The sequence below is a fragment of the Lasioglossum baleicum genome, chromosome 1 (assembly GCF_051020765.1).
Source record: "Lasioglossum baleicum chromosome 1, iyLasBale1, whole genome shotgun sequence".
In the NCBI taxonomy this organism is placed as follows: domain Eukaryota; kingdom Metazoa; phylum Arthropoda; class Insecta; order Hymenoptera; family Halictidae; genus Lasioglossum; species Lasioglossum baleicum.
The window spans coordinates 19,958,675-19,985,582 of NC_134929.1; the positions used below are offsets into that span (position 1 = coordinate 19,958,675).

The following is a 26,908-nucleotide window of genomic DNA, read 5'->3' on the forward strand; positions in this document are numbered from 1 at the left end:
TGAAACTGACCTATGGAAGAACACACTACATCTTCTTCCCCCCGCACCTTACTGTATCTAAATATGTACACCGGTCTGAATTATACTCACTACTGTGAAAACACCAATTTTTGCGAAACGGATGCTTAAATCGTCTTTTAATTGAAAGATCAGCCCAGCTAACAGGCTAAGTATCGCATCGTCTTTTACGACGTTTGATAGTTCCAGAGTTGGATAAGAAATATTTCGATTGCAATCTGAAATAACTGTTGTTTAAAATAGAATACTATTTTAGTATTAATATCAACACTATGTTTACGGGACCCGTCAAAATGACGGGTTCTACTACCCTTAATTTGTGATTATTAAGATTGTAAAGATGCTTCCCTAAAATTATTTATCAAATTTATTTCTTTGGGTATATATTGTTAGAAAAATGGCCAAAACTTTAGACAGATACATTCTTATTACATTTATAAAATGATGTGAAATAGTTGTTTCTAACCTAGTGTTAAAAACTTATCCTAACAAAGAGAATATCTCATTTTCGAAAGGGCACGTAGATTTCAGATGAAATCAACTACTCACTATCCAAAACAGTTTTTCAGTTAGTTCACGCGGTAGAGAGCTAGCTTATCGACAAGTACGCGGCGAAAAACCGCGAAAAAAAGGTTAGGTGCGTTTGAAAACGGTCTCGCGATTGTTTATTTCGAGCCTATTTAGGCCGAGAGAAGGAACGCGGCGGCTCGGCTAGAAATGACTCGTGAATAATCAGCAATGACATTTTCGAAACTGACATTGAGCGTTTCTAAAGATAAAATTACGCGATATATGATTTTCATCGGTTCGAGTCTATTCACCGATGACAGAACCGAGCAGATACTAGCTCGCGATGTCGATAACACACCCTGTGACCAAACTCTCGGTTACTCCTCCCCACGAGAGACAAACGATTTTATCGATAGCGAACGATACTCAACGAAACAGCCCTAATCCTGAGCGAACCACGCGTATTTCTCTCTCTCTCTTGGAAAACGCGATAGAGACGACGCTTCGCGCGACGCGTCGTTAACCTACTAACCGGGAAGACGAGATAACTCGTCGTTTATACCCGACCTTATCTTGTATTTATTTACCTATCCAATCTTCCGTTAAACGGCAATATTAATCGACGATAGCACAAATCTCATTGTGTCGGGCTTTAACGCGGCTCAGATATCGAATTGACTCGACATCGATTATATACGCATATAGACAGATATGTTTATTGCCGAAAAATCATTCGGTTAACAGGTTCACGTTGCAAGATCTTTCGAAACGGAGTCTGAGGCACAGACGCGATGAAAGAGACGAGGAACCATTCCCGAGGGAGAAAGCGAGAGAGGAAGGGAGAGGAAGAGTGAAGCAGCGTTACGATGCTCCATAGATAACACGAAAACTATCGTCTTACAGTAGCAGGTGCAGGGCACTGTTCGGTCCTGACTTTATAACCTCTCTCTCCTCTCGTCTTCCCGTTGACGTTTAGCGACTGTGTGCACGAGCTCTCTGTCCCCCTTCCCTCTAGCCCCCCTCGAAGGAATCTGTCAAAATTCGCGAGAACGAAAGACGGCGCCCAGATGCCGACGAGATTCGCGAACAAGGATCACGAGAGAGATGATCAAACGGCAACGAAACGAGACGCCCGCCGATCGAAAAAGAAGCATATAGGTGAAAAGCCGTGGAGAGCTCTCCCTCGAATGCCCGTACTCACTCTCGTCTCCGACTTGTCCTTTAGTCGACGTTGATGCTAGCCGATCTCGCACATTCTCACACTTTTCATGATCACACAAAGCTCGTCCCTCGGAGTACGCGGACCAACGACAAGCCTCCGATACGACAACGCCGAAAATTTTTCCACAGACAAAAGAATAACTTCCTCACATTCGACGGAACGGAGGTCGTCTGTGAACTGACGCGTCTCGGTTCCTGCTCGGTGTGCAACGCTGCCGCGCCATCTATCGGCGGCTTCTGATTGGATAATCGAAAAGACACTTCCTATTGGCTTGTCGGTCGAAGCCGAGGAGTGCAATTGCTAAAGTGGAACACTGCCGGTTCTCAAGAATCGATTCCCAGTGCGCATGCGTGCGCAAGTGTGCACCATTAAATCCTACATATCAAATTCCGCAAATTTAGAAAAAAAGAGTTGCGTTTGACTGCGGATCTTTATGCAAAATAAAAATTGTCTGCATCGATTGCAAGGAATAGAAATCAAATTCAATGTTTTTTCTTCCATTAATGATTTTAATAGAGGAGAAATCATATATTGACATCTTCAATATTCTTTCAAAATTTTCCTATGATTTCGAATTTTATCTATATACTCAATTTTGCTACAAATGCATAAACATCCGCAGTCTACATAGTGATGTGGAAATCTATCGATACGAGAGTGACCCTACAGTGACCCTAATGCGCCACATGCAACTCATATGGTACGGACCTGAGGTGGCTCGAGAACTATGACGTAGCCTTCGAAAATGCCGATTCTACAGGATGTCTCAAAAATATTGTACTTCCATGGAAGAGGTAATTTCTGCGATCATTTGAAGTAACTACAGCTGATCGTGGCGTTAGCATTGGCCGAGCCGGAATCCGTTCGCAGTAGTCGCGTGCTCTGATTGGTCCGTTCTTTTCGTTAATAACTCCCGCGAAAAACATTTCCGCAAAGGAAAAACTTCCTTCAAATTACCGCAGGATTCATCCTGTTCAAAGATGTACTACATTTTCGGGGGACCCTGAATACACGTTTCCTGATTGGTTATCATGAATTTACATTTATCGGATCGAAAGAGATACTGAGGAGAAACAGTGTGTTGAATAAACAATAAATTGTAGAACAATCGCGATTTTCTTTTTTTGAGAGATGTACGGCTTAACAATGTTCACAACGTTAATAAAATCGATCTAGAAATTTGAAAACATTGTTCTGACACAGTGACTACTTTACCGACTATTACGTCTACGATATTTATAGCTGTCAAATAGTTGAAACTTGATCATGCAATGTTTCTATAATGGTAAGTACGAATAATCAATCCGCTCGCATCATCAATACTTGATACGCAACACCATATTGTTTCTCTAAATTCTTAATAAACTTCTAGAAATGCAATGAAATAGATTCCACCAGTCTCTCAAGAATAATATCAATCACATGATTGATTGTACTTACATGACACTTCTCATACCAGATTCGATCATATTCCACCGCGTTTTCTTATTACAGTGACGACGTTAGAGAGTACTAGTAATCATTAACGTTTGTTAGAGAATGCAAAGAATTTAGATCGACGAGAAACATGTTATAAATTCGTGAAAGGGACAGATCGTCGGAAGAACCGATTCGAAATAGTTGCGCGCTCGGAGGTGAGCGGTCCGCAATTCGTCACGGCGAGCCAGACTTCCGGGACCTTAGTGCTCGAATGGCCGACGCCAAGGTTTTCTTTTCTGTCAAACGGCATCGCTTCGATGACGAGTGAAACCATGTAAACACTCGCTAGTGATTCGATCAGGATCCGTACAGACGTGGATAGATCAATGCGAAAATTGTGGTGTCGGGGTGTGTCCGCGGTTTTAATGAACGATTACGCGAGAAGAGGCACCGGTGTCCCCGTAAATTTTCGATCCAGCGAGAGGGTAATACCTGTTCTTTGCTGTCGGGGTACTAGACACCTAGACCCGTGTAAATAAAGAAACGGATATCACCGGATACGGACGGACGAGGACACGATCCTTATTTCGCGGAAGGATACGCCTCGGATGATTAACCGGACCGTTCAACTGGCGAGTCGACGTTATGTCCTCGAGTTAGTGTTCCTTTCGACGTACCGTGTCTCAATTTTGACACATGCGAATTATTTTCATTTGCCGCTTGAATGACAGCCAGTGCGTTGTCCCTCTCGTTCTCGAATGAGGTCATGTTGATAAGTCGCAAGGTTGACAATCGGCCAGATCGGGAAATTCCCACGAAATTTCTGTCATTCGTCGTAATTGTTCTTGCTCGGATGATATTGTCAGAATACGAAAAATAAACGAATCTTTCGTACATTGAGGATGCACAAAGAGGATACACGGGTGTTCTTTCGAGTGAATGTTGCTCCTTAAATAGAACAAAAATATTCTGTACCTTTAATATCTATATATAATATGCAATTTTATTGTACAGCTAAATTTATATAGATAAATGTCATTTTAATATAATGATTTTCTTCATCGCGTTGCAGACATAGTTATGGAGGATAGTATGAGTGTGAAATCAATGGAATCTGTGGCTACAAGCGACGAATACGAATTCGTAAATGACAAAGGCAACAGTAAAGAACCACCGACTCTGTTTGAACCGCCAATGCTGAAAATTGCCAACAACGGCAACCTGGAAGATCTGCAAAACAATTTACGTGAGGTTTGTATCTGCATACCATTTTTTATTGGCACATAGTAAAGATTAAGGTTTATCTCTGATGTTTTGATAAATGTATGATTCATTTGTGACAACTATAGGTCTTAACAGAAGACTCGAAAATGAAGAGTAACGATTACAAAATTGTGACCACTGTACAGCAAAACCAATCGAAGCTGAAGAAAGTGGGAAACAGTAAATTCTATGATGTAAGCTCTTGCGTGGTTGCGTCAGAAAAGCAAGATATTATGAAACCGGAAGACTTTGTCGATGGAGGTACGAATTGCCGGTGACTATTTAAATGTAGACTGTCGAGTATAGGACGCAAATTGCTATTTATATTGTAGAAGTAAATTCCTTAGCTCCGGGCCAACAGGAGTGCACTATTTTCAACGGTGTAACATACTTGGGATCGACCGCAATAAATGCACCTAAAATGGAATGCGAGATACAGCGGAACATGAACGTACTAAACGCGGAACAGACTCTTAATCTAGGAATCAAAGTATCGGTTTCTGTTCCTAGTAGTTCTCAAGGTTCTGTTGTGTATGTATAGCTAAACAGACTTCCATCGAAGTATTATTTGCCGTGTTGCTTTACGCGTCAATGTTTTCTATATTGCAGTCTGTACGATGCCGCTACACAACAGCCAATCGCGCATTACGAAGTACAACGCATCTTATTTTATGCACGTGGCGAAAGTAGCGGACCGTGTGCAGCGTGCTTTGCTTTCACTTGGTCTCATGGGGATACGCTGGAATCTGCCATCTATCAATGTCATGTTTTCCGATGTGATATACCAGAAGCGGTACGTTTATCGGTTTATCGGTATCGGTTGTTTGTAGGTTTACCGAAATCTCGAGATTACGACGTTTGAATCTGTTCTAGGTGGGGCAAGTTTCTGCTTGCTTCTCAAAAGCATTTCACAGAATACCACGGTCCATGACCAGTTCCCTAACTGGAAGCGATTTCAACGGATTCAACAATGGAAGCGAGAAGTCCAACTCACGAGTATTTATTTTTGAAGTAACCATGGAAATAAAAGAGGACGACGGGAAAGGAAGCTTCAGCACAGTTCCTAAGGACCGAAATTGCTTCAAACTTCGGAGTAACGTCACTAAACAAGTGTGTTTAAATATTCAGCAAGTATCCAGTAAAGAGGGAGGCGTTACCCTTGAGGTGGAAAGGTGCTTTGGAGTTCTTGTTAGTCCTGGTCGGAACGTTAAGCACAGTGATATGAGATTACTCGAAATGGTAATAACCATACCGCAGTTTAACGGCCTATTGTTTTCTGTACGATTCAATCAATTCTATTATTGTTATCAGCAAGTGAACAACGGTCCAGTGATACAAGATAAACAGTGTTATAATATATGCGGTCACTGGGATCCTGCAGATCCAGCATTGGAAACTCTGAACGTAGAAACTCCTAGAGAAGGAAGGATCTTCATAACAGTTGCCGTTGATCTGGTGATACGAGGCATTCGGGAACCTGTTAGATTTATAATAGAGACATTGGTCAAAGTGTATCCGCAGAACGAAAGATTTTGGTATTTCAACAAGCGGAACCTCGTACAACAATTCTACCTGAGCTCGAAAGAGGTGAGACGTTATCTATTATAGCAGTTTTTCGCTGCCGTAAATGGTAATCAGCTCTACAAGTATCATCACTACAAGGATCACCTTACAGATAATATCCGGGGATGGAACGGAAGTTCATTACGAAGTTCAAAGTATAGAGACTTCGGGAGAATTAGACAGAAACAGATTGAATCTTGCCCTCAACTTAGCATCGCTGATACGTTCACCCTCTTTAACTAGTATCGACACGCTCACGCCCAAGGAAGAAATAGATTCAGGTTGGTAAAGGGACAATTGTTAGTACAATTGCTAGTACAGGCCGGAACAACAATTTGGCAACGCTGTCTCAGTGCGATTTGAAGTGATTTTGAGTCGTTCGCGGTATATGCTGATCAGACTGATGTTCTGTCTGTATGCGATGTTGCCCCAGATTGCATGTTCCGGCCTGTAGTAGAGACGGCCGTGGCTGAATACTATATACAGCATGATTCAGCTAAGTGTACCACCTGAATCACTTATAGACTACTTGATACATGAAAAATTGAATTGTTTCTTGAGATATTTTCGTTATAATATTGTAGATGGCGACGAACCGATGCTGAGCGGTACAGGCGAGGTGTCCAAGGATTGCTCCGCGGACGAGTTAGCAAGTTGGGCAGAGGTTCTGGATGGTTGGCAGGTCAACGAACAACGGCCGAAGCTTCTGATAAAGCTCACGAGGCAAGGTATCCCAGAAGCTCTGCGCGGAGAAGTATGGCAACGTCTAAGCAACTGCGACAATTCGCAGGAGATGATGGATAAATACAGGACCTTGATCACCAAGGTAAACTTACTGTTTAGAATATAATAGATTCTCGAAAATAACATTTTACGGCGCGTCTACAGGAGAGCAGTTGCGAGAGCGTTATATTGAGAGATATCAACAGAACGTTCCCCGCCCATGATTTTTTCAAAGAAACCGGCGGCCTGGGACAGGACTCTTTGTACAGAATAAGTAAAGCGTACGCGGTGTACGATGAGGAAGTTGGTTACTGTCAGGGACTCAGTTTTCTAGTTGCCAGTTTGCTGCTTCATGTAAGTGTTCCTGATGAGATCGTTAACGCTTTAACTACCGGTGTACAAAATTCATTAACTCCTCGGGATCGACGATCGATTGTCAATTTGCTTTTGTATGGTCGACGTTATATGATGTTACAGGTGTTAGAATAATGCATGAAAACACATCGCATCTAATAATTTAACCTTCTGTAATCGATTTTGAAATATTCCTCAAAGCCAGTATGGCGTATTGATGTCGGGTTTGAGGGGTTAATGACTGGACAGCGGATTTTATGCATTTATAACAAAACTGAGTAGCAATGAAAATTATTTACATAAGAAAAAAATTTCTAACATTTTATTTGGCATAAATATCCGCTGTCTATTAATGACCGGCTGGTAGATAAAGCGGTAAGTTCGAGAAATTCTTGAAGGAGTTTAGGGACGAGAAAGAAACATTAGGTATTTCTTCTAGATGCCAGAGGAACAGGCGTTTTGTGTTCTAGTTAAATTAATGTACGACTACGGTCTAAGGGATTTGTACAAGGACAGATTCGACAATCTTCATATGAGATTCTATCAGCTTAATAGATTGATAGAGGTAGGTCGCGCGATTATCCGTTTCGTGTGCAATTGAAAAATCAGGTTCACTGATTCGATATTGTTTTTCCAGGATCAATTGCCAGAACTTTATAAACACTTTTGCGACCGTGGCGTGGAGACTCACATGTTTGCCGCACAATGGTTTTTAACCCTCTTCACAGCCAGGTTTCCACTTTATCTTGTTTTCCATATCCTGGACGTGTTTCTCTTGCAAGGGCTTGACACGCTGTATCAGGTCGCTCTTGCGTTGTTAATGGTAAGACGTTGGAGCAATTTTCAACGCTAGGTTTACGGAACACTAAAAGTGACCATTTTTTAAAAGAAATAAATTTGTTGTCCCCATGGCTGCGTCTGAACTATTTCGATAAACCTAAACTAAAAATATCAGAACGCGTCCCGTAAGCCTAGTGTTAAAATGCGTCATCATGGTGCGCGTTATAAGACAATAGACCGTTCTGTTTATGTAGCTATGCAAAAAGGAACTGCTTCAGTTGGACTTTGAGAGTATATTGAAATACTTTCGAGTACATTTGCCGAAACGTTGTCGAAACGAAGAAGTCTCGCGCTACGTAATGAAGTTAGCCTGCTCGGTCACGTTAAAGAAACTGAAGAAGTACGAGGCCGAGTTTATGACGCTGAATGGTAACTTCATATTTTATGTTTGAACCACACAAGACCCACACTAATGCCATTGGTACATCCGATCGAAAAAGATTCTTTGTCACAACAGAGAAATACGGTATTGTCCCACGTGCATGTGCAATAAGAGCCAAAGAACAACGGCGGTTGTAAATTTGTCTTGTTTACATTGTAGCTTTACAATTCCCGGGTTAACTTCTTTCGCTACGAGTTTCGTAGTTACCCGAGTAAGAGTAATATTAATTCGGATCTTCCGCTGAGAGTAGAATAATAATTAGCCAAATAACGTTACACCCCCAGCTAGTCTCAACGATTTCTTTCTCTAAGAAGTACCTAAGCCAACCGTTCGTCAACTATCGAACAGGTTTAAGAAACAAGGTGCATCACATTGATGCGCATGACGACTATGCTTGCATACCGACGCATAGAAACGTGTCCTTCTAGTCTGACGAACAATTACAGTAGAGTACAGGTGGTGGTTGACTTGCCGGAGAATTTTCAACGGCTTGTCGTTAACGATTCTCCGGCGAAATGCAATTCCTCTTTGAAATGAATAATCAGCGAGTATCTTTATTATCGATAAGATAACAAAAACAGAGAACTTAGGTGATTAATGGAAGTATATCGCTGAGTGGTATCTCGTAAAGTTTGCTGCGCTGCCGAATTTTCATTTTGCTTCGTAGAATTTTCCCAGGATCTCGATATGCAGGTGTGGTCCCAGCGTTAGACACTTGCGTAAACTAATGCAAATGCTCTAATAAAGGAGGCGTCGATTCAATGATAATGACGCGCACGAGTATGAGATTTCAACTAGTCGATGCGTCATCGGGTGTCTTTGATATGTCATTTTGTTTTCGCCATTGGACTCGATCGAAACAGAACTGGCTGAGATCTCATAATTGCTCTGCAATATTTCGCATACTCATCGTGTGCAGGCCCGTTGATTTTAGGTTGTGTTTACGCTTTACTTATGCGTCCATTGTTTTACGCACACGCGGAATATCTTTTTCTTTCTTTATTTTTTTTGTTATTATTACTATTAGACAAAGCACCGCTCGTTACACGTTGTATCTAGTGTGCAAAGCTGTTTCACAGAACAGATCTGCCGAGGTTTGTATTTATTTTTGTACAATTGTTTGTAACGGGACTCTCGCGCGACCGAAAAATCCTCGCGCGCTGATTCGGCAGTGTTTACGCTGCTTTCGGACATTGTTTTGTAACGACTTCTCGACCTCTTTTTTTTATATGTATACGAAACGTACATACACAGACAAAATATTTATTATTTCTTTTGTTGGAAATAAATCGTCCGTTTAGAATGTCGACTATTAGTTTTTTGTCAATCTACCTGTGTTCAACCCCTCTTCCCGATACTCTTCGCCTCATGATTACGTTCCCGCTTTGGTCGCCGGACGCATGCATAGTTGTATGGAGTCGTACAAAACGCTTCTGGCTTTCTTATCTCACTAACAAACCGACTAACACGCAAGTGTCGTCGTGTAGAACGTTGTCATTGTTTTCTCTCTGCGATGTAGCTATTTTTCACGATTACTCGTACCATTGAACCCATTGTTGTCTCATTAGGAGGCGATAATGAGTTGGTATGGTACGCGTTCAAAGCAGCTCCGGTCGTTCAGAGGACAACAACAACAGCGTCCCGTTTGCGAATAGGCGTAACGCCTACGTTTTTCGTTTATCAGGGGCCATTATCTACAAATTTAGTAACTGTAGCAGGTAGCAGTGGTATCTATCTAACAGCTGTGCCAGCAGTTTAAAATTGGCTATGGTATGTGTTCCGCACAGAGGGAATGCGTGGCGGGACATCGGTATCTGCTTTAGCAAGATATCGCGCGTCCGCCAGTTGCGTCGAGATCATAACCGTTTTTAGTAATTCGTGGGACGATGAGCCACGCTAGAAAATCATTGATGATCAGTAAGAATACCTTAATTATGCTCGTTCGAATATACAAAGCAAAAACGTCCTTTGTTTCTTTTTCCACTGCGCCGAGTGATCAGAACTACGTATAATGCAGTCTTTAATCTAACGCGTGTCTTATGATGCACAGAAGCTCAAGAGAATGCGGACGAGTACAGCAACGAGGTGGAACAGCTACGAGGAACCGTGGCGAGGTATGAAGAGGAGAAGCAACGATTGGAAGCGGAGCTCGCTCAAGTGAAGGAGATGCTGCAACGAGAAGTGGCAAGAGCGGACGCGGAGAACAGGCGAAGCAACGTCATCATCGCCGAGTATAAACAGGTAGATGAGACCAATTGAACGACAATAGGCAGCTGTTTGACCCCTGGCGATTCTTTCAGATCTGCCAACGACTCGAAGACAACTACAACGCCGCCAAGTCGACTCTCAGCGTGCTACGGGTAAGAGGCAGAAGATAGGTTCAAATACTGACTAGAAGTATTTCTTAGCGAAAATGAAATTTGCTTGGTGTAGTTGATTTTTAAAATATGTTGAAGAACGTCAAAGAAAATCGACAACCATTTTCGTTGATTATTGTTTAAACATGTTTAAATGGTTATAATGTTGTAAAAACATATATTCTTGTATTAGGGAGAGGTTCTATGTAACATTGTTATAGCTTTCATAGTTGAAGCAGAAGAAATTCTTCAAGTTCAAACACGTTCGAACGATAAATAATCAGTTGCGAAACGATGTACATCGTCGATTCTTCGTTTTACAGTCGATGGTGTCGAAATGCGAGAAGTGCAGAAGTTGCCTGGTGGAGTCATCGAACGTGTTAGCGGACATTTCGCATCCATTGGAGAACAAGATAGACCCTACGCTGCACCGAGTGCAGGAGAGGGTTAGGGAGCTGGAATTGGAGCTAGCTCAGACCAAGTTGGCTCACGTTGAAGCCGAGTGCCGGAATCAGGTAGGAAACAATCGACAAACCACCGGTCTCAACCGCATAATAATGAAGCTAATCACTAGATTGCGACTTTTGTGCATTTACAATCTCAATGAAGTTACTGTTGCTTTTAATGTTTGGTAGATTTACTGTTGGAATAGAAAATATAATTTTGTTTAATTTCGCAATTTACTAATCACTCTTAACCACCGCAGGATCTGACGCACCAGTTACACGCGACCGCATCCGAGCTGCAAGCGGCTAGGAACAGTTGGCCGTGGCTAAGCAAGACTCTGTCGAGTATAAAAGAGGCGGCGAACAAGAGGGAGGTGATGCCACCATCCCTGATGAAGGACCTGAGACGCGAGAGTGCACCAGGAGGCGAAGTTTATCATCTGATTCGATCGCGTTACCGCGACGCTCGCGACAAGGAGGTCGTGTGATCCGAGGACCCTGAAGAAACGCGCGCGTTGCCTCGGAACAACGAGACAGTCGTCGAAGAAACGAAATAATGCGTTGTTCTTGAGAAGGCAACGCGAGCGGATGGTACTCAACAGGAGGAGAGCTATTTTTCAGACGCAAATGTACGTCCAAGATTCGCACGTGGATTCCCTTTTCCGTCTCTTCGGGTTCCTTACACGCGCTTCTAGCGAGAGAGGGCAGCTTTTATCATCCCGATAACGCTGGCACATTCGATATTTCTTGTTCAAGTTTGTTGACCTTATTCTTTCCTCGAGTATACTCATTTTTATGCGGATATTTTTTACGCCGGCTGGTTATCGTTTGTAATCCGTCTCCCCGCTTTAACGAGACGTTCCACGAGTAATTTAGAGTGTAGCTGTTATGTGAAAGGGAGAGAGAGCGAGAGAGAAAGTGAGTGAGTGAGAGAGAAAAACGATCGATCGGAAAATGTAGGGCGCGAGGTCACGGGCAAGATGATGGAAGTTACACGATAGATGTTAGCGATAAGTACACACCGCGTTTTGTATGAAACTAGTCTAAGGCGAGAACTATAGAGCCGCTATAGGAGATTCTACACTGTACATAAACACGGTACAACTCGGCTGATTAACGGGCTGCTGAGACGTCCTCGTACCTCGCGGCTTGTGTTTTTTCTCTGTATCGGTCCATGACACGACGACATTCCAAAGTACAACGCTACTAGGTTCTTCTTCTGCGTTTTTTAATTTAACTCGAACCAAATAATTCACTCGCATAAAATTTTCGCAGCTGACTTTGAATTGTCGTGAATATCGTTAAGTGTTGTTACATTTCTTTTTATACGGATGTTAACGCGTTATCTACTGGAGGCTGTTTGAGTCCAAAAAAGTCGGGGCGTTGATATTATGAAAAATTTCACTTCGTATACGTCCCTTAGACATAGTCGCGTAGAGGACCCTAGAGTAATACTTCACTGGTTCCTATCTTACTCCTGAATTCAATAAATTATATTTCATTTGTAACGCTACGTTCTAACAATAGGTTTACGGAGCCCTGAAAGTCACTATTTTATCCAAATTCTATCCAAATTTTTAGCCATTTTTTAATAATATATACATATAATCTAAAGAAATAAATTCGAAAATTAAAAATATTAGAATGCGTTCCGTAAACTTAGTGTTGAAGAAAAATGTCATCCTCGTGAATAATTTCTTTTGGACCGTTGTGCCACTAGTAGCCATAAAGGATTATATTGTCATACTTCCGGTAGGTAGAGCGTTATCAGCGAGGCGATATAACGTAATCTAACGTAATGTAACGTGAAAACGTATCCAGCGTTATTCTTTCCAACAAATACTCGAGAGCGCGTGTATTTTTGTTACATTCGAGGCGCTCCGTTTCCGGTAGATTCTGCGAGGCAATACGCAAGGCCATAAATTGTACGTTAAGGCACTAATTTGTATCGGGATTCGATCGGACACGCTTCCACGACACAAAGAGCGAAACGACGGGACGCTCGAGAGCACATTGTTAGACCGTCGAGTAGCGATTAGTGCCATTTTGTTCGGTGGAACATCCAATTCGTTTTCGGGTCGCCCTTATCGAGCACCATACACGAGATGTTTAACGTATCGTGCCATGATCGCGGCGGCAACGACAAACCTTGTGTCTCGTTTCTATTCACCGAATTCTCGTTTGAAAGACAAGCATATAAATACTTATCGGTTTCGGCTCCATAGGAGGATCGAGAACAAACGTTTTATGGTCACTGTAGCGACTCATACAGTAGCTGAACAATAGTCCTGCATCTTATATAAAAACAGAGGATTATACTGTAAATACTGAAAATCAGAAAAAAACAAACAATATCTATATAGTTAAGCTACTAACAGGTCATGTAAATGATTTAGGATTACTACCTATGTATCTCTGTACACCTTGTAATGTCATTCCACTATTATTGAAATAAAGAAACAAACCATATCTGTCTACCTCGATGTTTAATGTGACACCACTACAATTAAAAATTAAAGATCAGTCAATCTTACGACAAAACATATTCAAGTTACACAGAAGTTGTGAAACTTGAACTTTTCGTTGTTGGATGAAAAGGTGTTGTTCAGTTTGTTGTAACTAAAGCTGCGAATACGCTAGCAAGTAACTTGTGATATTTTTTTAGCAAGTTGAAATAGTATATGTATAATATTTGCAAACAAGTGTACACTAGTTAGCGTATTCGCAACTTAACTAAATAACTTTTCAAAGAAGACGGTTCGTTTAGAAGATACGTTTATTGTTCTTTGTTTTTTTCATCGTTTATTTGTCCAAAATCTGTGGCATCGTGAAAACGGAACGATATGCAGAGTTTCAGTCTTAGATAGATCTTAACGCACGGTGCGAGCCTTGTCCACAAAAATCATCGTAATGGTTTTCGTCAAATAGTTGTTTAATTAGAGGGAGATGATCAGAGGATTGGAGAAGGGGGAGGTAGAAAACGTAACGACGAACTTTCGTAAAACCATACGCAGGTGAAACATACACCCGAGAAATCTTATTAAATACTTAAATAACGCCGGGACGAGGAGGTCTTGAAAGATCGTACGAAAATATATGTATATCTCTTTTCCAAGTTCGACACCTTGTAAAATGCTTAACGTGGTAACAAGCAGACCTTACTTAATTAGTATACAACAGCGTACAGATGTTACTAGCACTGAAGCACTGCCTTATGCCCACTAAAGACGCTAACGCATCAAGAGATCAATTGAAAAGACAACAACCACAATGAGAAAGGTACGTAGCAAACAAATAACAAAATAAAAAAAGGAAATAGCTTTTCTCAACAAATTCGTTGAATATTATTTTTGCTTTGACTCTATTGTCGTGCTCCGTTCTCTTTTTGCTTGCATCAGCAAATGAGCTTGTTTAATTGATTAAAAAAAGTGAATGCATGAACCAATTTCACGCATGATTTGAGTAAAACGTAGGACTAACTGTATCGCCTAATTACGAAAAAATAAATCAATAGAAAATGCAAAATACTTAAGATATATCATTTTAAAGTAGCCATCGATCATATTCAGGAGATAAATATAATACTTAACATTCTTAAAGTCAGGACTCTGCATAACATGTTTTGTAATGTCGTGTATAAAACAAAAAAAAAGTTTCTGCACTCTCTAATGTTGAAAGACGGCAGCCTAAATATTCTGTATGAGGGTTATCGTAACACCTCTTATTAGAATCATCCTTTAACGTTGCCCGAAGATCTTTACGACTTCCTCGAAATAGATTATTATATAAAAAAAATTGAGACCTCTTGTCATTCGGGTGTGGTAATAAGAATATAGAACAGAACGCAATTCATATTGCCCACAAAATAATTACCTTCATACTTTTATCCGCAGACTTGTAGAACGGTGGCGATATGTGGAAAAACCTAGGCAATAATTATTTCAATAGTATCACGTGCGACCAGCCGGCCATCTATCACTTCCGCTATCACTGTGCGAGGCATTTTCGCTATCCATCGCCACATTCTCGTCACTGTTATCGTCCTCGCCCATCTCGTGGTTCTCCAAATCGCTGCCCTCCGAGGAACTGCTGTCGAAACCTTCGTCGCGTTCCATATTCATGAACCTGTCGTCGCCTCCTGAATCCCAGCAGGGAGGTGGTAAAGATCAATTTTTTCTATACATTTATACAAGTACAGGGTGTCACAAAATTATATGTCGCAAACACCATAGCGCGATTCTACACCCCCGATTTAGTCGAAATTAACATAAGGAACCCCCCGCAAAATTGACCTTGGACGTGAAAAACAAAGCCAAAAAAAACAATTTTTTTAAAGATTAAAGATTGAAAAAATGTTTCTTTTTTACCTCGTTTTTACGTTCAAGGTCAATTTTGTGGGGGTTCCTTGCCATTTTCGATTAAATCGGGGGTATAGAATCGCGCTATGGTGTCCACGTCATATCATTTTGTCACACCCTGTACATAAATGGCGTATTACCTGCCCCATCGGGGAACCTGATCTCTCTGCGTTCCCTGATCTGCATCTCGACATCGATGGGGTTGGCCATGTTCAAGATTCTGAGCAGCCACATCGGAAAATCGTTCTCCAACGCGTAAATATCATTCTCATTCTCCAGATCATTCTCAAGGACATCGATCAAGGGTTGCAGGTCCTCCAACTCGTTCAACTGGGCCGCCATCATGTTGTTACCCTCCCCATCCCTATTATTATTCGCTAGATCGCCATTCTCCACTTCAACGACCTCAACTACCTCAAGAACTTCGGGTCTAGGAGCCTCTGCTATGCTAGGAGGTTCAGAATCGGATATGTGATCCTGCGCTATACTAGATAAATCGTATTCTGGAGTCATGTCTTGAACAGAAGCTGAATTAGGATACCCAGAGTCCATCACCTCCGGGGACCAACTGGTCGGCGGTGTTTCTGGTGAAAATGGCTTTGGCTCCGCGCTCTCGGCAACTTCCACAGCGTTTGTATTCGTATCTCTGCTACTCTCCGCTGCATACTCATCCTGTTTCTCGGGTTTTAATACTGATGTGGATTGAACGGTCCCAGCAACTTCCTCTGAAGTCGGGGAAACGTGCTTTGAGTTACTGTCTTTGGCATAATGGCAAGTAGTTTTGGTGCTATTTACATCTCCGCATTCCGGTTTGATTAATTGTAGATCAGATAACTGGAATCTCTTATCACAAGCGGACTCCCCCAGCGTTTGACTATCGTTTAACGTGGACGTTGCCGTCGACGCGCTGCTATTAGTCAACGTGGTGTCACTGGAACTCTCCTTTGTATCGTAATCGACTGATAAAGACTTCGCAGACGCGACCTCCTTCTCGTCGTTTCGCAGAGGTCTGCTACTACTCTCTAACGAATTATTGCTTTCGAGTCCTACCAACTGAAGTCTTTTTATTGTACTAGGTAAACTGCTCGTCTGATCGCAGAGGTTCAAGGACCTCCTCTTTTTCCCCGTCGCGTTCATCTTCGTCTCTACTTTCGGCGAACTCGTGAACTGCGGTTGATTTTCGGCTATCGAGCAACCGGGAACGGACACACTGTTGTTCAACATGCACTCTAACATTTGCTTCAACTGTTGTTCAGACGAGTTCTCCTGTATCTCTTCCTGTTTCATGCTGAAAGAAGAGTCGGATAGCATCATCGACTCGTTCAAATCCGCGGGAACGTTTTGCTCGAACGATTTGTTCAGATCGTCCACGCTCATGCGATCCACGTTGCTAACAAACTGGAAGTTCAGATCTAAATTCTCTTTGATGCTAGTCTCGATAGAAATCGATGATCCTGCGTGATCTCTCATAGCCAGGCCGCTGTCTAACGTCATATTGTCTCCATCGAAAAGATACGTATTCTCCTGAACCATAGAATTATTCTGCGGTATAACGATGCTTGGTTCTTCCTCCCAATTCTGACTGTTCCAATCCTCTTCTGAGTAGATGTTCGATTGCATAGGTGGACCAGGCTCGTCCTCCCAGTCCTGTTCGTTTTCTGGCGAATGCACGGACCAATTATTACCCTCCAGCACGCTATAGTCTGACCAGGAAAGTGGCGGTATTAATATAACTGGCTCAAATTCGCGGTCCGTGATCGACCAACCAGCCTCTTCTAAAATCGTCCGCAAGGTACCCTCCGATATGTTGAACGATTTCAACATTGGTAAGACTTGTCTCAACGGTACTTCTTCCTCCATGTCGGGATATTGGAAGGTCATGCGTCGGATATAATACGTGGCATCGTCGAGGATCTTCATCTCGTCCGAACGATTGTCTACGTGCATCGGATATTCGTGTACCGTTATAGTGTTGAACAAACCCTCGACGGCTCGGTTGCAATTGTCTCTCTGATCGCTGATACGGTGGAATATTGCCATCTGAGAACAACCACCTAAATGCTCCGTGCCTTCTGGCCCTTTACAAATGCCTTCGAAAGTTACCTCGTACTCCGGATACTTCAAGGTAATGTCAGTCGCCCTATTCAGAAGAATTGGACATTTATTACAAAAATGAGCACGTGCAATTTAACTCCTTGTCCTACAATAACGTGCCAGACTCGTGATGAAGATTCTGAACAGAGTCTAATAAATACGTATGTTATTAATTTCCTTTAAGCCGAGATGAAAATCTATTTTGGTTTTGTTAATGTATAGTTATTGAAGAACATGTAGGCACACAATAGATATAAATTTTCTCCTTTCTTAGGAAATTACGATCTACAAAAAACGTTCTAATCACTGAAACTGTAAAATAAATTGTAGGGCAAGGGGTTAAAACAGTGAAAATATGAAAAGACTCTAAGAGTATTAATATATTATTTTCACCACATTCAAATTATTAATAAAGAATATATAGATTTATATTTAGCTCCTGCGTCTTGCAATTGATGCACAAACTCTTTATTTTGCATAAAAATCCGGAGTCTATTTATTACTATTACTGAAGTATGAAGTAGGTGTTGCATAGAAGTGTGCAGGATTCTCGAGAAGTTTCAAGATTCTCGCGCATCTCTAGTTTTGCGATTATCTATCCAGAATACAATAATAGTTACCAATGCTCAAACTCTTGTCTGGTCCACTCAAATTTGTGATCAGGATGCCTGAACCCAGTAAAATTTGGGAACAGCACGTTAAACTCTGCGTTGGGAGTCGTCATCACTGCTACCTTAGGCTTGATGAACCCAAAAATATTTTCAGGCAGATCCCTCAAGGTGTCTGGATACAAATGCTCGATTCTGAAGATTCAAAATAAATGTTTACATGGACTAAGATTACTTGGTGCGTGTCGGAATTAAAGTACAACCCACAATTCTATGCAAATCACGGCATCTGTGTTCTCCAGCTTTTTGTCATTGTGAGTTACACTGCCCTCGCACACTTCGATGACCAACGGTGTTGTCCTGGTATGAATATGCTCTGAAAGTAGTGGCGCAGCCTTTTCCTGGTAAGTTTGTAAAGTCTGCTTGTCGATATCCACGCACAGTATCTCTTCCACACCAGGTGTGTTCTTCAGATAAACTAAAAAGCCGAGTTCCGAGCAGCCAAAATCAACGACCTACAAATAAAAGCAGCTAGAATCTTTTACGAGGACATCGTTGATAAGAAGAAAAGAATTTTACTATTAACTCTTTGCACTCCTTTGTTGAGTATGACTCGAAACGTGTTTTTATATGTATTTGGTTCTTTCTTTATTTATTAAAGTCGTATTTTTTAGTTAGAAACAAATGTAAGTTCCACAAATATAGATTACAACAAAGTTTCACTGAACAAAATTGTTTAAAATAAGTAGCAGAAAAGAAATTGTCCTTTGAAGTAAATTTCAAATGAAACACTTAAGATAATGGGGCGTTGTTGGAAACGAAATTGAAAAATAATTCGAAGGGCAAAGGGTTAAATCGTCATGTAATAGACAAACGTTTTGAACGTTATAGATAAATAAAGGCGAAATATGCACGGCAAATGCATCGCGGAAGGACATTGGTCAACGAAATACCTTGCGCAATTTTCCATGGTACTTGGAACTGCTCAATACGTCGCTGACCGCGACGTACCTTTGCACGTACGCTGGTGGAAAGAATCTCGGCGATCTTGCTGTGAAATCCTGAGGTGCTTCGGGGTCTATCATCATGTAATCCGCGTTGGAAAATACTAATTTTTTCTCCGTGTCCACCTCGGCATCGTCTACAGCTTTCCGTCTGTTCAGTTTGTAATTCCGGTATACGTACTTTCCGAAGAGGTACAGCACGTGGAACAGTACGATCATCATGTCAATAGCGAAAATCAATGGCAATTCTTTTTTACCTAATAGGTTTCACGAACGCATCCCGGTCTGCTTTCCGTTGTGCGTAGTAGCGGCCATGTTGTTTTGTTTTGACGAGCCGCGATCCACGAGTCGGCGATCATTGGACGGAATCTTTTGAAAACCGACCAATCGGACGGAACGGCGCTGCAGCTGCAGTTGCACCATGAACTAACAATAAGTACAGAGAATAGAAATTCATCCGATGTGTACATTCTCGTGGAGCGATCTTCCTTATCCATAGTCCCTTCCCTTTCACAAACGAGCATTATATCCTTACACTTTTTTTTATACATAAATGTTCCAAGAATCGATCTGTGGGAATAGAAATTTGTTGAAAGATAGAGTAACGTTTATTTTTGACATACTATTCCGAATAATAAATTAACTACGAGCTTTCCTCTGACCTTGTCAACCGTGTCATTTGTTGCCGACACGTAGAAAGCATATATGTACAACGAACTACAAGAACCATTACGTGGTGCGTACCGTTTCTGTGTTCCATCGTTCAATAGAAATCAAGAGTATTTATTTGAATTTTTATTGAAGTTAATACTGTGTTCAAGTGAATTATTTGCAGCTGCTGTGCATCTCCGGAAACCAGAAATTTTGGTCTCTTTCTTATGCAATTTTCGACCTTCAGATCAGTGATTCAAAAGTTATGCCAGAGAGTATGTTATGCGTGGTTTAGAGTTGGCCAATTTCAAATGTTTTTGCCGGGTAATAGCACGCCGCTTACCGAGCGGTGCCGCTAGGTGGTACCACAAGCACGGGCATTTCTATCTATCAGATTTCCTCTCTGTATCTATCAAACACGCATTTTGAATCACTGACCGCTTATTGTTAGCATTGTTAGCCGCTTAGGATTGTGAAGCTAACAATGTAGGCTAGCAATTGAGATCTTCTTTGATATGCATTTGTAAAGTGGTCGAAAGTGGAGCACTGTCAAATGTGTATCAGGAAGAGTACAAAAATTTATACGGGCTTTTTTTTGTATTTTGTAATTGTGTATTTCGGTAAATTTCCGTCGGGTGGGACGATAAAGAAATAAATATTGGGATGTAACGAGAGTTCGTAGCTTTTGTAAATTAAAATTGAAAGCTGAAGTTCAGATATATATTCATAGATTTATTCAATAACATATTTTCCATTGTGTTCTATTTTTTTTTTTGCCATTTTCGAGGTAAATACCTTAATTTTGTCTTCGATTCTTAATTTGATAACGCCACGAACTTTCCAACCTAATACTAAGTGTGTGGGCGGGTCTCACTCGCAGCAACCTCCACGTGGTGAGATCTGGGCAATCGTTGTGATTTTCGATTTATAATATTTTGTTTCGCAGAGATAACACCGATTGTTCTATAAAATATTAAAATCGACAATCACGTCGAGCTAATGCTGCGGAAATTGAACAATTTTTCGACGCTGTTTCGAACTTCTTCTTTTAGACCTTATGATTCTATTTCGTAGTTACAAAATTTGATCGGGTCAATATTATTCGAGCTGACGATGGGATTCTATTGTTTTATCCATGTGCTCTCGTGTTCCTTTTGAATCAAAGTGCCCCTACGATAAAATAGTATCCTTTAATCCGAGTCGTCAAATTAGATCCAGAAATTCCTCTTAAATTCTCGCGAATTTTAGGACCCTAGGAAGGACTTTATGGTACGGTCGACCATCTGGTAGTTCATCAGTAATTTCTTTTTATTTTATTTTTTTTCAGAAGACCAGTCTACAGCCAACATGTGGCACATAGTAATAGACACAAGCAGAGAAGGTTTTATGACTTATTCATTCAATTTAGCCTTGCAGTTTCAATAGACCGCACATCGTAAAGTCCCAGTGCCGATGGGTCAGGTAGTAAATATGTATATGGGCCGTGTATATTGCTTATATATATATATATATATATATATATATATATACGCGGCCCAGTCACCCCTACACATGGGGAGGACCCAAAAAGGCGGTCAGTAGACTTAGGTTAGCGAGCATAAGTTACAGATTGCACTTTACGATTTTTCAACTCTATCGAATATTTCTTTTCAAGACAAGTGCCTCTATGCTTTAAAACTACTCTCGTCGGTAATGGAACTTATAGCGCGATGAGGTATTTCAGATCACTGTAAGTTCCACGTTATCCCCGCGCCCACCCATGCCTTCTTGCTTATGTCGCTGAATCACATCTCGTCGTTGACGGAACCATATTGATTATCATGTATTGTTACATTCTGCACCGAACGTATTCCAAGTTAAGCAGATATTTCAGACGATGTTTTAGTGTTGGTTTTTAAGGTTTAAAATATTCACCAGGGGAAAGATTAGGGGAAAGGAGAGGCGGAAGCAATAATCAACGAACGGTAAGGGCATTATAATTTATTTGAGATTTTATAATAATTAAAATAATAATGCGGTAATTATCGATATTGGTAGCAGTCTACTAATTGCCTAAGAAAGCGACGGTGTATACACGTTATTGTTTTATATAAATTAAAATAACGATCGACTTTCTTTAGCGCGCCAGTCCGTGGCGTCTTGTGTGATCACGTGTATACTTTGCACGCGCGCAAATCTCCATTGTTTCGCGACAGTTTTCTCTCTTTTTTTTTTGTATGATCTTGTCGTTCTTCCGTATTTCATATAGTAGACTCAAGTACACATGTTTTTTTGTTGTTTAATATATATATATATATTTATATATTTGTTTTTATTATGCATTTTTATTTATACGTATATGCATTTATAAGCGCGCAAATATATTATGCACGAGATCTGTTGGTGGCTGTTATGCAGCCTGCAGGAACATAAAACTCGATTCTCTATCGTTAAAATTTATTATCCTCGGTGAACGGGCGACTTATCTACAGAATCAATTTTCTCTTTTTCCCATCGGTTTGTCCCACGAGGAGAGCGCTTACATTTTATATTAAAATATTACATTATACAGATCCTTTCGTTTTTATTTACAAAAGAACTTTCGCCGGTTCTGCTTCTTCAACGTCTTCCGTAATGCACAGTATGTATATAACGTGTAGTTCACGTTCGCAAACAAATATAAGTCAAAGAGGGGATTGTCGATAGGTTTCTTGTACCTTTTTCCATTCGAGGAACGCTCGAGGAACGTTTCAAGCAGCGGAAGAACACTCGTCTCGAACGGAACGCGGAAAACAATCTGTCGTTAATTTTACAATTAAAAACAGGTACCCCTGCAAAGAAGGGACGAGGACAAAGAGAGAGAGAGAGAGAGTGTGTGAGAGGCAGAAAAATACTCTCCCATCCCCGACGACACGGTAAAATCATCGTCAGTCGACGCGTGCGATTAATTATCTCTTAGAATCATTTCACTTATCTACTCGAGAGAATTTCCTGTTCATCAACAGCATATCCGGATACGATGTATAGACAGATCGAAAAATAGTACGCGCTACGAAGTGATCTCGTTCACTGATTGCACCGGAAGAAGAGACTCTTTCCCCCACTTACGTGTATATATACCGACAAAATAATTCGTATCGTACGTCGGCTACGTTACGAGTGCATATCGCGTTGATTATCTCGAGTGTCTCCATCGATCCTTCTAGTCGGACAAACGCGTAACAGAATATATTTATCGGATCGAGATGCTCCGATCGACGATTCAATGCAAACTTTCGAGGAGAGCGTTCGAATCATGTCTCGATATGGTACAAAATCTGAGTTGTCCCGGCTAGAGAAATCGCTGAACACGGCGTCCCCCCGTAACGTCGCGCTTTAATCATCACCCATCGGATTCCCAGGAAGGTGAAAAAAAGTTACTTCCGTTCTGGCTAGCCTGAAGATCGAGTTTAAGAGTCGCGCGACGTTACGGGGGGAGCGCGTCCGATTCTCGTGCCCGCAACGGAATCAGAATAGAAAAGTGACGGCGAGTGGCACATTCTCGATCGGCGGGTTAGCTGGATCGATGCTAAATTCGCTGAATCTTCGAAAGAGACGAGATCTCGCCTCGCATTTGATGCATTTGTGTTTGAAGAACGCAACGCTCTTCCGCGCGGAGAAAAAAGGCGGACGACGGAGAGAGAGAGAGAGAGAGAGAGAGAGAGAGAGAGAGAGAGAGAGAGAGAGAGAGAGAGAGAGAGAGAGAGAGAGAGAGAGAGAGAGAGAGAGAGAGAGAGAGAGAGAGAGAGAGAGAGAGAGAGAGAGAGAGAGAGAGAGAGAGAGAGAGAGAGAGAGAGAGCGATTTACAGCTACGACAATACGTAATCAGTTCGTGTGTTTACAAAAATTGAGCTGAGGCCTGTTCGATGCGATCACAATGCGTGGTACGCGCGGCATATCGTTTCAAACGTTTCACAAAGTGTCGCGCGGTTTTCTCTCGTTTCCCTGCCTGTTCCGTAAACAGAAATATACAATATAGACGCATATGTATAATGTGTGTGTATGTATGTATGTATATCTTGTTGGTGTAGTTTCGGACATTAAGCGTGTTGCGTCGATCAACCGATTCGAGGGTTAATGGTCGTAATTGACGAAAGGGAACGTCGTGTGTCGTGTTGCTGCTCGAGAACGGCCTGGCTGAACGCGTGCCACGCCTTCTACGAACAACGAGAGAACGGAGAGAACGAAGAGGACAGAGAAAGAGAGTTGGAGAAAGAGTTATAGGTACGGTGGAACGAGGAGATCCGCTCGATTTAATATGTCCTCGCCGAGGGAGAGTTCTCGCGCGAAGAACTCGATAGAATCGGTGATTGTATGCGACGCGGTTCTAAGTTACACGCTCGCGCGGTACGACGACGAAACACGGAGACGGAATATCGCGGGAGGATCTCTTCAACGACCGTAATTTCAACGATGACCCACCCTCCTGCCATCCAGTCCATCCACGGTCTCGATCGTCGCGGTAATTAGATCCTAAACAACCTGGTCGTGTGTGTTACGATAAAATCATTATATATATCACAAGTGTTGGAAATTGTCCGCGCGCGACGTTCTCTAATTTAATTCTCGAGACACTACAGTAAATATCACATGGAGCGATGAGAATTTCAATTAAATACACCACCGCCGGCGATCCGGCCACACCGGGATAACGATTTAATCCCACCCGTTTAATCGCGCGAGCCCGAAAAGAGAGGAAATTGCCACACGGCCGCGTCGGTAGATCGGGATTTTCAAACCGACCAGTGGTGAAAAAAGTATACTTCTACGTGGGGGTTATATGCACGTATACTTTCGTGGAGGTACAGTGTGTTCAGGCGTAAGACTGGTCGAACGATATTGCGATCTTGTTCCCTTTCTCGACCCAGTTCCGCAAACGGCCCCGCAACTCCTCCAAGCTTTTCGACTTCGCCTTGTTTATCCTCTTGTACTTCACGTCTTTTGGCTTCGTGACTGATCGGTGATTGCTCATTACCCTGTTGTACGTGACCTGCAAACCACCGGGAACGATATTTATGATTGCCTCGTTGCCTCTTGGGCTGCTCCCAACCTCGGATCGATACAACCTCGGTCTGGGAATTTTATTTCATAGCGAAGTTCTGGGTGAACGTGTTTCGGGAATAGTCCTGGGGATAGATTGGAAGTTTCGGAGTAAGATGGAGAATGATCCGAATTGATCGGGTGGATGGTTGCCGAGATAAAAATTGATGAAGACAGTGCGTTCGCAGCAATCTACGTGAACATTTTGGGGTACTTGATAGAGCGTGGTTCGAGTAGTTCGAAATTGGGAAAATGAAGACTTAAATTATCCTTAATTTCACGCGTGTAATAGATTACACTTTGGTCTCAAGAAAATGCCGATGTTGGAAATAGTCAAGATCAGAATTCACAAGTAGAGCAAATGAAAATTGCAGAATCAATCGTACATATTTTACAAATAAGATTGAAATCAACGATCACATAAACCACCCCTTAATTTCTCGTGTACTACATCACTTTATTCTCAAAAGATCCTGACACTACTAAAATAAAACACTGCAGGATCGGTTGTCTCTAGTTTCAGAACAAGTTCGAAATGATAAAAGTGATGACTTAAACTACCCTCAAACAGACCCTCAGACCGTCCCAGTCAATTTCAAAGAAACCTGCAGTTACCTCAACCGAGGAATTCCCAGCAGACATTCGATCGATCCGGTGGAGCAACCGTTTATTTTTTCCCCGGTTAGAAAACACTCGAAGAAAGAAGAAGAAGATCTCACCTGCGCCTGTTGGCTCTCGTCCCTGGGCCTCTCGCTTGGCGGGGAGTCCGCTTCTTGGGCGAGTCTCTCGAAGCTGCCGTAGAGGTCCTGTAGCCTGCCCTTGCCGTTTCCCAAGTGTTTCGAGCGTCTCTCCTCGCACTCGGAGTTCTCGGTTGACTCGGACGGGTCCTGATTGTTCTCGCTGTCCCCGTCTTCCTCCACGGAATAGACGGTCTCCAAGATCTCCGGCCGCCTTAGGAACCCATTGCACCGTCGTATCGACGAGTACTTGCTCGAAGGCTCGACCGCGTCCGACACCGATCGGATCACTGTTACGTCGGTGATGTTCGAGCGGAACCTGCAACGCGACGTCCCGATACATCCAGGATTATTCAACCCACCCATGGTCGTTCTATCCGACGCATTCTTCGGACACTGGGCGTTCCGTGCACGCCCCTCGATCCCGGGTTTACGAGGAAATCCACCCCCGAAGCGATCCAGAACCCACCCTGCTCTTCGATTCTGCAACCGAGTTGCGAGCTACTTCGAAATTAAACCATCCACGAGTTTTCCCGAATAAACCCTGACGAGTGGACCCGAGGGAAGCGAGATGAATTATGTTGCACCGAGCTACCTTCAAAGGCTGTACTCTCGAAATGGTCCTCAAAAGCGCGGGGACTTAGTTGTACGCGGTGAACCACGAATCGTGGCAAGTAAAGATGACTCTGTCCGATCGAAAATGGTTTTGTCAGGTGTACAATGGATTCAAGAGAGCTTTCACGTGATTATATCAAATTTTTCGTCAACTCCTTTTATCATGATTTTCCACGGTCACCTTCAATTTTTTGCAAATACACCTATACTTTTTTACGCCTATTTGTAAGAGGATTTCACTGCGAATTCGATGAGTGTCATAACATAAAAAAATTGCAAAAATTGCTTTTCTATATTTTTTTACAAAAAGTTTTCTATAATCACGTGAAAGCTCTCTTGAAACCATGCTACACCTAATCAAAACATTTTCGATCGGATTGATAATAACAATAACCAGTGTAGGACAAACTTTATTTTAAATAATAAATAATAAATAAACGTGTGTTTAAATAAATAAAATAAATAAATAAAAGTTATTTAAATAATTCCACAAAAATGATCTATTTATTATTTCTTATTTGCAAACAAAAGATTATTTATTATTTGGTTTGAGGTAGAAATCAAATAAATAGTTTTTGGTCTTCTCTTATTTCCTGTGTTTTGTATACAATATGTATACAAATGAACAAGTGCGCGTTTTTTGTCTGCTGTAGCAACCTTTGCAGGTATACCGCCAGTGGTCGAGC

The 26,908-nt window shown here is 41.9% G+C and overlaps 4 protein-coding genes across 14 annotated transcripts in view; 1 reads left to right on the forward strand and 3 right to left on the reverse strand.

Moving 5' to 3' along the window:
* LOC143214546 (uncharacterized) overlaps window positions 1–1,942 on the reverse strand; it is a 70,372-nt gene extending 68,430 nt beyond the window's left edge. For all 5 annotated transcript variants that reach the window (XM_076435763.1, XM_076435754.1, XM_076435790.1 and 2 more), the window contains exon 1: window positions 1,730–1,942. The gene's annotated coding sequence lies outside the window, so the exon portion shown is untranslated. The remainder of the gene's footprint in view (window positions 1–1,729) is intronic.
* A 1,458-nt stretch (window positions 1,943–3,400) lies between these two features.
* Gapcena (GTPase activating protein and centrosome-associated) lies at window positions 3,401–13,589 on the forward strand. Of its 4 annotated transcripts, none has more exons than XM_076424151.1 (17): window positions 3,402–3,824; window positions 4,242–4,420; window positions 4,519–4,693; window positions 4,765–4,963; window positions 5,042–5,225; window positions 5,306–5,671; window positions 5,744–6,019; window positions 6,108–6,276; window positions 6,580–6,821; window positions 6,884–7,072; window positions 7,512–7,637; window positions 7,710–7,895; window positions 8,107–8,281; window positions 10,345–10,535; window positions 10,595–10,654; window positions 10,975–11,166; window positions 11,358–13,589. In XM_076424151.1, exons 1-17 carry the CDS (start codon window positions 3,815–3,817, stop codon window positions 11,583–11,585), a joined length of 3,147 nt encoding a protein of 1,048 aa, XP_076280266.1. In that variant the 5' UTR covers window positions 3,402–3,814; the 3' UTR covers window positions 11,586–13,589. The 4 variants fall into 4 exon arrangements, with proteins under 4 accessions (XP_076280256.1, XP_076280266.1, XP_076280275.1 ...); XM_076424160.1 differs by having other exon boundaries at window positions 4,780–4,963; XM_076424163.1 differs by having other exon boundaries at window positions 3,402–3,654.
* A 266-nt stretch (window positions 13,590–13,855) lies between these two features.
* Hen1 (Hen1 methyltransferase) lies at window positions 13,856–19,527 on the reverse strand. 2 transcript variants are annotated; one of them, XM_076424182.1, is made up of 6 exons: window positions 19,419–19,527; window positions 19,111–19,312; window positions 18,425–18,672; window positions 18,170–18,352; window positions 15,596–17,595; window positions 13,856–15,235 (listed from the first exon to the last, which is right to left on the reverse strand). In XM_076424182.1, the coding sequence occupies exons 2-6, from the start codon at window positions 19,243–19,245 to the stop codon at window positions 15,048–15,050; spliced, it is 2,754 nt and encodes a 917-aa protein (XP_076280297.1). In that variant the 5' UTR covers window positions 19,246–19,312; window positions 19,419–19,527; the 3' UTR covers window positions 13,856–15,047. The 2 variants fall into 2 exon arrangements, with proteins under 2 accessions (XP_076280297.1, XP_076280287.1); XM_076424172.1 differs by having other exon boundaries at window positions 19,111–19,501.
* Window positions 19,528–21,776: 2,249 nt separating this feature from the next.
* LOC143209071 (uncharacterized) overlaps window positions 21,777–26,908 on the reverse strand; it is a 40,429-nt gene continuing 35,297 nt past the window's right edge. For all 3 annotated transcript variants that reach the window (XM_076424289.1, XM_076424298.1, XM_076424279.1), the window contains exons 6-7: window positions 25,590–25,926; window positions 21,777–24,820 (exon numbers count right to left, since the gene is read on the reverse strand). In XM_076424289.1, coding sequence (XP_076280404.1) covers window positions 24,644–24,820; window positions 25,590–25,926 — 514 coding nt within the window. In that variant the 3' untranslated portion in view covers window positions 21,777–24,643. The remainder of the gene's footprint in view (window positions 24,821–25,589; window positions 25,927–26,908) is intronic.